At 53.8% G+C, this 10,011-nt stretch overlaps 1 protein-coding gene across 2 annotated transcripts; it reads right to left on the minus strand.

Annotated features, from left to right (window-relative positions):
* Positions 1–212: 212 nt before the first annotated feature.
* On the minus strand, positions 213–7,453 carry DYNLL2 (dynein light chain LC8-type 2). Of its 2 annotated transcripts, XM_074160614.1 has the most exons (3): positions 7,323–7,453; positions 3,820–3,958; positions 213–2,114 (listed from the first exon to the last, which is right to left on the minus strand). In XM_074160614.1, exons 2-3 carry the CDS (start codon positions 3,949–3,951, stop codon positions 1,977–1,979), a joined length of 270 nt encoding a protein of 89 aa, XP_074016715.1. In that variant the 5' UTR covers positions 3,952–3,958; positions 7,323–7,453; the 3' UTR covers positions 213–1,976. The 2 variants fall into 2 exon arrangements, with proteins under 2 accessions (XP_074016715.1, XP_074016714.1); XM_074160613.1 differs by lacking the exon at positions 7,323–7,453 and having other exon boundaries at positions 3,820–3,972.
* Positions 7,454–10,011: the final 2,558 nt, after the last annotated feature.

The following is a 10,011-nucleotide window of genomic DNA, read 5'->3' on the forward strand; positions in this document are numbered from 1 at the left end:
TCCCTCCTTCTGGGCCAGTGTTTGAGCCAGACGGGGGGTCACCACCAGCACAGATGGGGCCACACACACTCTTCAGGGCAAGTTTCTCCCTCTTTCTCTCTCTCTGGATCATCAGCATCTTCCCAGGGCAGAGAGAACTTGCTGCTCGCCCTCTCTGGACAACTGCAGATGTTGCATGGGGCAGCTGGCAATGAAGAAACTAGAGGCTGTTTAAATGTGTCAATTCACCTTTAATGTTTGAAAAAAAATAAATGGTATTTGAGCCATTGCAGTTATGAAGGGAACAGATCTTGCTCCACGAGAGACCGTGAACAGGTTCACATTAGACTCATGCTTGGAAAAGAAAACAAACCCAAAACATTCTCCTTTCAGATCCAGAGCGGAGTTCTGAATAGACAAGACCACAAGAGTGCCCCGGACAGCCCAAGGCACATTACCCCAGTGCGGACATTTCCATCGACATGAAGTTATGACAGCTACATTCTTTCTAGTTACAACATTGTTCTATCAATATTACAAAATTAGGCATACTTTGGATTTTGCACAGAGACAAGAAGGACTTTTACTTCAGGAAGTAGTCGACCTGGGTCACCGAGTCATTTCACAATGAAGAGCTCCCTTCACTCTGCCCTTTCTCCCCCAGCAGTGATTTATTCCCAACACCAAATTCACCCCAGAGACACAAATTGGGCTCACCAGCCCAGTGACATCATCTATGCATTAGCCAAACCAATAAATACGACAAGCACCAGCTTATTTACTTGCCATCACACAGCAGTTCTCCGCACCCAGATAAAAAGCACTTCCTGCAGCGTAATCCAAGAGTCAGTACATACTAAGACAACATCACTGCTGAACCTATTGGAGACCAAGACATTTGTCTGCCTTCAAAGCAGATGTCACATGAGTTTCCTTCACACAAACATCACATGTAAATTGAAACTTCTTGGTACTGTGCTTTAAGAACAAAAGCAGATATCAGAACATGGAGGACAGTCCTCCAGAAATAGCTTATCAGCTACAGAAAATAACAATAAAATAAAAAAAAAAAAAAAAGGAGACAGTGGCCACTTACAAGTCTTCCACATGACTAGCTTGCTTTAAGGAGAGCGTCAAGTTAAGGCAGTGTTGAGACAACTGGCTACGAACATGCCAAATAGAGCTGTTGTCAGTAGTCACCAATTTGATAGCCTACTCCTTTTCAGGGACAGGCCATGTGGCTTTAGATCTCAGGATCAAGGTCTAAAGACTTCGGCCACAGGATGCTGCTTTCTGCAGCAAGCAGCAACTCGGGGCGGGGGGGGGGGGGGGTGTGTTGAAGTCTTCTAGACCAGGCTGAGTTGCTTACAAGTCTAGGTCAGTGTTTCAGCAGAGCCAAAAATACAGTGATGGGCACGGAAAGAGAACAGCGAGGGTGCCAGCTGCGAGTCTGGTTATCACAGTCCGAGGTGGCGTTCAGCTTGTGCGGGAAAGCCCCATCATCAAGAGCCACCCCACCAGCTTTCAGGGAAGGTCTAAGCACCTGCACTGAGGTTACTGGGAGAGCCAGCTCTCTACAGTCTGCGGGGTGGGTACAGAGGCTCACACTGGCTTTGCTCCTCGTTACATGATTAACAGTCTAATAAAACTCAGTAAAGGAAGTCAGGGGCTTTTGGCCTGCCCAAAGAAGTTTTCCCGGCCTCAAAGAAGGAGTTACCACCGAGGGAGCTGTTGTGGAATAGTTTTATTTCTTCCCACGTAAAGGCCATTGTTTAAGCATTTACAGGTTTCCTAGTGCAATACAACCAAAAAAAGCAGTAACAAAAAAATGCCGCCTTCTTCCCAGGCAACTAAACAGAAGTAGATTTTTTTTTTTTACTGCAACATATACACATTAAATATAGTATACAGTCCATGCAGCGGCATAGCCATGTTAAAGGGAGTCGTGGCTTCAGCCATCAGTGCATTACAGTCCAAATTTCACTTGCTCCTACTTCCTATCCAGACTTGAAGAGAAGAATTGCAACCTGACCCAAGTAAAAATAGATGAAGTGCTTTGTCTCATGTGTTACATAGCTGCCAAAGTTTCTGCCAACAATGCAGTGCCAAGTTGGGTTGTATTTCTTGTCAAATTCCTGAAGAAAGAGAAAAGAGGCATTAAGGCCAAGAAAGCCCACATGAAAATAGTTCTAAGCACAAATTCTTAGCTGGTTCTGTTCACACACTATCGCCTCTCCTCCCACCTGCAGCATCTTTAGATTCCCCACTGCAAGACACTATTCTATTAAGCAAGGTAGCAACTGACACAACCAGACCTTTGTGCTGGATTCTTCGAAGGATCCAACACAAGGAAATCATCTCCTGAGACTTAAGCATCCACCAGCCCTGGGAAGAAAGAGCAGACCTAAGAGCTCTCCTTGGTAGGGTGCTATTCAAGCCCTGCGTGTAGGCTAGCTCAGGGGAATATTTCTCCTCTCCCATTCCAAGCCCACTCACAAAAAAAAAAAGATTTTGGCATTTCTGCTCCAGCAAGGCATTTGAGCTTAAAGGTTACCTAAAAAAAGGAAGGAGAAGTCTGGCTTCTACTGTTTGGGACCCTTCTTCACGTAAAGAGGAGAAAATCTGCATTGAAAATGAGCAGGCAGATTCACAGGCCAGACAGCACATGACCCAAGAGGTCAGAGGTAGGCAAGCTGAGCACTGGCTTAATAGTCTTCTACTCAGCAGGTAGGACAGGGTTAAAGACCATTCTCCTCCCTCTAATTAACACACAACTCCCCAGAACACCCTTCCCTCCCCTGAGACAGAGCCAGAAGAACAGACTTGACATTCAAGATTAAAGCAAGTGCTAGTCCTCAGACAGCAGCAAGACAGTTTGAGCTCTTTGCAGGTAACCTTTGAAGTAAGGAGAGGCTTTCTTGCCAGGGCATGAAGGTGCATCAAATTGCTTCCCTCCTCCCAACACATTCTCAGGAAATAAAGGCCAACTTCTTTTTGGATGCCTTCTGTTGCACTCACTCACTTTACAGGCTGCATTGCCCCAAGCACTTTGAGATAAGTCTTGCCTCCGATCAAAGTGATCAGAGAAGTTAGGAGACACCTTTGAATCCTTCACATTCAAGCTTGGATTACAAGCAAGGCCCAAAAGGCAACCCGGGTGCCAGGACTGCATCGCTTATGAAGTCACACTTCCCTCTTTCAAAAGCACTTTGCCCAACCATTCACAGAAGCAGCTAGAGAGGGAACTGACAGCTCCCCAGATGCCATCAAGCATGAGACTTAAGTTACTGGGCTCCTGCAAATGGGGAGACACCTCTCCGCAGGCCAGGGCAGCTGCTTACACTGTTTTTAAGCAGCACCTTTCACAACCTCACCAGCTAGCACAAGGCCCCATCCTTCTCCACGCCCCCCACCCCGGAGCCAGGAACATGGCAGACAGAGCTGCACACGCACAGCCGCTCACTTTGAGCAAAGCAGAGTAATCCCACCCTGCACTAGTACTGTGAGTCGAGCAGCAGCATCTGTGGAGCAAGTCCTAAACAGAAACTGCAGCCAGCTCTTTCTAGGCTGGCAAATCCAGAGGGACAGCACTCACACTGTCTGCTCAGAGCTTGCCAGAGCAACAGACCAGGCCCTGCTCTGCCAGAGCTCTCCTCCGACCTTGCAGAAGTCGCTCCATCCTCTTGGAAAACAGTGGTAAAGAAGCAAAGAAAAGCATCTTCTCCCTCCAAACACACAAGTATGAAGTCTCAGACAGATACTCAGTCTCATGACAGGCAAACATGTACTTAAGAGCTTCAGGAAGCCTCAGCCAGAGCAGCCCCCTCACCCCATAGTTACCTTCTTTATATATGCTGCAATGTCCTTTTCTATGTTGTACTTCTCCATTGCCTGTGTAGCACAGTCTACAGCATCCTGCTGCATGTCCTCGGACATGTCCGCATTCTTGATCACAGCCTTTCTGTCAGACATCGTGAACCTAAGGCAAAACATAGATTCCTTTAATCCCTTCCCAAGAAAGGAGAAGCTTCCTGTGTATCAGAGGGTGTCCTTTCTATGGCAGGCTGCGTCACAAGCTGATACTACAAACACCCTGTTAGGCCAGGGTGAGTTTATCAGGGCAGCCTACAGCAGTCCCAGGCTAAGGTGCCCCTTAGAGTTGGAGCACTGGCCACATCTGGGGGTTAGATCAGAGGTAGCCCAACATCAGCACCTGCATGAAACACATGCAGAAAAAAAAAAGCTTACTGTGTGGGAGGAGACGGAATCTGCAGAGAGCCACAGCCCTCCTACACATCAATAGCCAAGTTTGCCTTCCAGGTGCACCAGTGGTTTGGAGCATCATCTGTTCAGAGTCCTTTGCAAGCAACACATCCCAGACTGCCTGTCTCCAGCAGGGAGGCTCAGGAAGCACATTATACCAGCAGTGCTTTTACTCCAGCCAATGCCAGGAGTTACAGCTACCACTGCTAGTTTTGCCTGGAAGGAGTGCTGTTCCACATTCAGCCTATCACCATCCCCTCGCCACTGCTTTGCCACTGAAACCCAGACAGCAGCTGCTCCCATGGGACAAAGCCGGTCTGACAAGCCAGAAACAGGTTAACACCACGCTGCAGCCTAGAAACAGGGGCAGGGGAAAGAACGGCCCACCACAGAGCTGGCACAGCTACGGCCTGGCAAAGCGGCCTCCTTTCCCACCCCCCTGCCTGTGAACCACAACACAGATGCTAGAAACCAGCATGTCAGTGCTGCCCATGACCTTTAAGAAACTGGAAAGCGGAATACTGGAGCTGAGCATGTAGGCCCCTTCATTCTAAGGTAGTTCAGGTGCTTCATACCAGCCATGGAGCCATTCACATGTGGGTCTGCCATAGCCCTTCCAGGGAGGCACTCGGAATTAGGAAGATTCCAGTGCAGATCATGTTATCCTAAAAAAACCCAGGGATCTGGCAATCCCAGCTCCGCAGCCTTTCTTCAAGCAAAGGCCACGACACCTGCCCTGGGGAAGGAGCCCCACGCAGTCCTGGCTGGAACACTCCAGCCCCACCAGAATCCTCGCTCCCAAACCACACGTGAGGCCTGGTCAGGAGGCACATGTTATCTGGGGGACCGGTCAAGCGAAGGTCTGTGCTGAGAAGGACCACAGCTGCTCACCTTGGCATGTTAAAACCAGAGCATATTAAAACTTTGTGGGAATAAGCTTCTTAATGGCAAGGAGTGCCTCCAATTAAGCCTGCAGAGCACCATTAAGTTTCCTAAATCCTTTTACAGTGCTGTAAGTCTTGAGTGATACTACCAAGCATGTTTTGAAATAGTGAAACTACACATTTTTAGCTCTACTAGGGAGTGAAGAAAATCTGCTGCAATGATCACTTCCTGGAACAGTCCCAGAAAACTGAAGGAGTAGCTTTGTTACAGCAATTAAAGGAGCCTGCTATCCAGAGAGAAAGAGAATCCAGTTACATAATTGCAGCCTATGATTACAATACTTCAATTCTTCACTCTGCCTGCAGTTGAAGACTTCTATTGCAACCTTAATTTATACATTTTAGATAAAGTGTTTAATAGAGCACTGCTATTAACATACACTAATAGCATCAGGAGGAACGACAGGAACTGAGCTCAAATGCCAACAGAGAGCACGCACCCCCACCGAAGCTTTGGAAAAGCCACTTCCAGGCAGTTTGCTCCCCTCTGTGATGTGGTTTCTGCCAGTGGGTGTTAGCCTGTGGTCCAGAAAGCCCAGCAGGACAAGACATGGCTCAGAACAGCCCAACCAACGGCCCATAGATTCAGATTCACTATCCAGGAATCTGGAAATCCCTTGGAAAAGTCTTCTGGGGGTCCAGCCCATAGCAAAAGGGAAGCAGCAGAAATTCACTTGTGGGTCGTTCCCCGGGAAAGCCTCTTTAAGGAAAGAGGGGGAGCAAGCTCTCACACCCATCAGGCCTTCGCACACCTCCACTGCACGCTGAGTTCAGAGGGCATTTGCCCTTACATAACCAGCCATGGAGTGACCTGCAAAAAACATCTTCCCTCCTCATTGTCTAGGCAAGGAGCATCTCAGTGCAGGCCTGGGCCGCCGAGGGCAAACAGCACCGTAAAAAAAAAACCCAACAAAATTATCCTTCTTCAGTAGAGCTGCAAGTGCTGGCCAGCCTGTCCTTCCCAGCACCGCACTGCTCCAGGGCACAGCATCCTTGGACAGGGGCTGGCAGCTGGCTGTGCTGCTGGAGGGAAGGTCCCCTGCGCCTGCTGTGGGGCAGGGAGCAGTTCCAAGTCCCACTCCATCCACCCACCTGAACACCACAGGACAGGGACCCAGGCTCAGCTTGTTCTCCTGTGGGGTTACAGAGGCATCCTCCCCACAAGGCATCATCACATACTTTTATCCTTAAACCACAAGGTTTTGCCACCCAAGTCTGAGGAAAATTACAAAGCCCCAGCACCCAGCCCAGGGCAGGACAGGCCTGGGAAGGGGTAAAAGTACAGGTCTGTCATCCAGCTCTTCCCCAGCCCAGGGCAGGATGGGGTCTTGAAGAAGGAAGACAAGACCACAGCCCTAGCAGCCAGTCCAGAGCAGGATAAGGCCTTGGGAGGGGGATTAGGCCCAAGTCAGCACCCAACCCTTCCCTCACCAGAGTAGAAGGAGGCCTTGGAAGGAGTACAGGGCCCAAGCCCAGCACCCAACCACTCCCCCAACAGTACAGGGATTTAGGAGAGGGATGATGCTCAAGCTCAGCACCAACTCCTTCATTCATCAGGACAAGATGCAGCTTTGGGAAGGGGATGAGACACAAGCCCCCACACCCACTCTTTCCCTCCCCAGAAAGGATAGGGCCCTAAGAGCAGGACGAGGCCCAAGCCCAGCACCCACCGTTTCCCCACCAGGACGGTATGGAGCCTGAGGATGCAGACGAGGCCCCAGCCCAGCACCCATCGCTTCCCCCACGGCAGCCGGAGAGGGCCCTGGGAAGGGGGTGCGGCACAGCCCCTTCCCCACCAGGGTAGAAGGGGGCCCGGGGAGACGCTCCCGGAAGCCGGGCGCATGTGCAGGCCAGAGCCCTGCGTGACCTTCACAGGGGGAGCCTCGGGGGCGCCCGAAGCAGCGGTGACCTTGCCCGGAGCGGAGCCGGCAACGCACCGGCAGCAGGCCACCGGGGCGGGGCGGGCTCCGAGCGCCGCCGGGAGCTATCCACAGGCCGGAGCCGCCCGCCGCCCAGCCTCCCCGCGACCCTCTCCCTTCAGGGCGGCCCCGCCGCCACCTCACACACGGAGCGACCGGCGCCAGGCGAGGCGCAGAGATCCCCGGCGCCCCGCCCCGGCCGGAGGGCGTCGCTCACCTTCACAGTGACAGGGCCACCCCGGGAGGGCGAGGCACGGCACCGAGGAATAGGAGGTGGGAGGAGACCCGGACCCGCTCGCCGCAACCCGCTCCGCTCCGCTCCGTTCCCTGCGCCGCGCCGAGCGCTCTGCGCCTCGCCGCCGCGCCGCGCTCAAATACCGCCCCGCCCGCTGCGGCGCGCGGCCCGTCGCTCCCCCATTGGCTGCGCCGCCCGCCACGCCGCGCCCCTATTGGCTGCGCCGCCGCCGCGGCCCGCCGCCCCGGCCCGTCCGCCCGCGCTGTTCTGCCTACATCCTGTTTCATCCCACAATGCCGCGGGGCCGGCGCGGGGCGGGGCGGGGCGGTGCTGGGCGGGGCCGCGCGGGGGCGGGGGGATGCCCCGGTACCGAGGGGCTGGGGCCCGGTCCCCGGAGGGCTATCTCCGTGAGGGTTCCAGCCGCCATGGGGACGCCAATCCCCGGGAGTGATCCTGATCCCATGGGGGATCCCTTGGGGGGGACCCAGTGGCTCGGGGAGACGTGGTCGCCATGGGGGGAACTGCCTTGGGAGGGCCTGATCCCTTGAGGGGGCCTTGACCCCCACAGGCCTGGCTCTGTCCTCACGCCAGGCGTGACAAGGACGTACCGTGGAGGGGATCTCCGTGGCATTGGGGTTATATTCCCATTGTATTTCCAATCCTGAGAGACCCCGGAGCATCTCTCGGGCAGGATTGGCTGCAGTGTCACGGCACCGAGCACCTCGGCCACCCAAGGCGGCTGCGTTTGGGCAGTGCTCTGTACACGTAAAACTGGATCTCGTGTGTGGCTCCCTGACAGCGAATTCCTGGCATCCCATAAAACTTCTTTGTGTCTGCAGAGCTTCTTGCAGGCCCAGGACAGCCATGTGCAAAGTGTTCTTGGAAAGATGGCTCAACCTGAGAGTGAGAAACCAGTTCTGTCGGTGGTGGTTAGTTGTAGCTTCATGCCTTGATGGTGTTTTCCACCTGAGATCTTCAATGACTGATGGTCAGTGATCACTTGGGCCTGGTGAGACCCTCCCAAGCTGGCTGGCGTTGCTGCAGCTTCTCAGAGCTGAGGAGACTAAGGCAGTGGCAGGAGAGAGTGACCTGTGAAAGGTCCCTGAGGCCATTAGTGGCCACATTAGGAGCAGATCCAGGTTTCATGGAGCTCGACGTAACCTCCTCCTCCTCCACTGTCCCCAGATGTCAGGGTTTTCAGGCCGGCGGGTGCTTGGTTTCCCCCACAGGACTCAGCGTTTCTCCTTGACCCACAAAGCCAGACCGATTTCCCCCTCCGGAACACGCCAAGAGGGCTCCCTCCTTTCTTGGGGGTTTTCCTGCTTTAATACTGACAGCAAAGCTTGGGGAACACCCAGCCAAGGTGGGAGCATCTTTTTACTGAGCCACCAGCCCCACGTCCTGCGGGAGCTGCTGCTTTTCTCCCAGGGGTGTCTCAGCGAGTCCCACCAGGTCCCTTTCCTGCCACATCCAACCTTGCTTCGTGTGGGAAAGCTGATAAAATCCCAGGCCCGGTAGCGCAACGCCAAGAATTGGCCCCACACCACCCCAGCGCCCAGGGGTGACACACGGCCCTTCAAGCAGCTTCGTTGTACGTTCACCGTGAGAACGTGTGATGTTTCACCTACACGTGAAAGCCAAGGTGAGGACAAAGGGGAGAATGAAACCTCTCCGTTCACCCCGAAGGGCTGGCAGCCTTGCAGCGGGGTCCCCATGCATGGTGGGGGGGCTGGCAGTGAGACCCCAGTGCTGCCCGTGGCGTGCAGACCTCGGGGTGGGAAATGGTGATGGAGACTCACGCTTGTAACCCGTCTGCTGCCCACGCACCCGCCCAGGAGGTCCCACAGGGTCCCGTGCTGGGGACAGCAGGATCACATGTGACCCCATATGTGTCACTTCGGCCACTTGGTTTCCCCACGTGGGGCTCCTGCCCTCAATAAACGTGCTCCGGGCACACATCTGCCCCCGCGGGCCCATCTGCCAGGCTGGCCACCGGCCAGCTCCCGTTTTGGTTGCTCCATTTCAGTTGAGCGGAGGTGCCAAGAAGCCCTTTGCAGAAGCCACCTGAAGAAAAGCCCAGCAAAACAAAGAAGTCCTCCTTCCTGTGCTGTCCTCATTCCCACCCCGCGGTGCCCACACAGCGCTGCCCGGTGTGAACAGCGGCGAGATGGAGACAGCGCTGCCCGGGCTCGGCTGGCTTTTAACGAGACCAGTTTTAATTGCACGCCTGGCTTTGAGAACCAAGGAGACCAATCCCGGGTACTGAAATCTATCTAATTTGATTGCTCAAGGAAGACAAGCCTGCAGCTGGTAACAGCACTCGGGGGACAGGCTGGAGTTCACTCCACGGCCGCGCTTTTGCCGAGCTGCCAGCCCAGGCACGAGCCCATCCTTTTTGTTAATGAAAGGGATGTTTCCTGGTGTGACCTTCGCAGCCTCGGAGATACCGGTCAAAACTCCCAACAACAAATAAAATATTTACTATTCCCAATCGGGTCCAGACCTGAACTTCTTGTGGCTGGACTCGATGATCTCAGAGGTCCCTTCCAACCATGAAGATTCTGTGATTCTGTGTGATTCAGCCTTCAGGCGGATAATTTGAGGGCATCGGCATCCTTTCTGAGCTCACATGCTCGAAGCCTGGGTGGCTCGGCCAGGGAATGGCTGCGGG

Source organism: Numenius arquata, chromosome 18, assembly GCF_964106895.1.
Source record: "Numenius arquata chromosome 18, bNumArq3.hap1.1, whole genome shotgun sequence".
Lineage (NCBI taxonomy): Eukaryota > Metazoa > Chordata > Aves > Charadriiformes > Scolopacidae > Numenius > Numenius arquata.

What these genes read in the sequence shown, in the direction of transcription:
- DYNLL2 (XM_074160613.1), bottom strand. Translation starts at nt 3,972, where the DNA reads ATGTTTTGCCTTAGGTTCACGATGTCTGACAGAAAGGCTGTGATCAAG. An exon ending in TTGCAGCATATATAAAGAAG is followed by an intron (nt 2,115 to 3,819) that starts GTAACTATGGGG and finishes CTCTTTCTTCAG; the next exon opens with GAATTTGACAAGAAATACAA.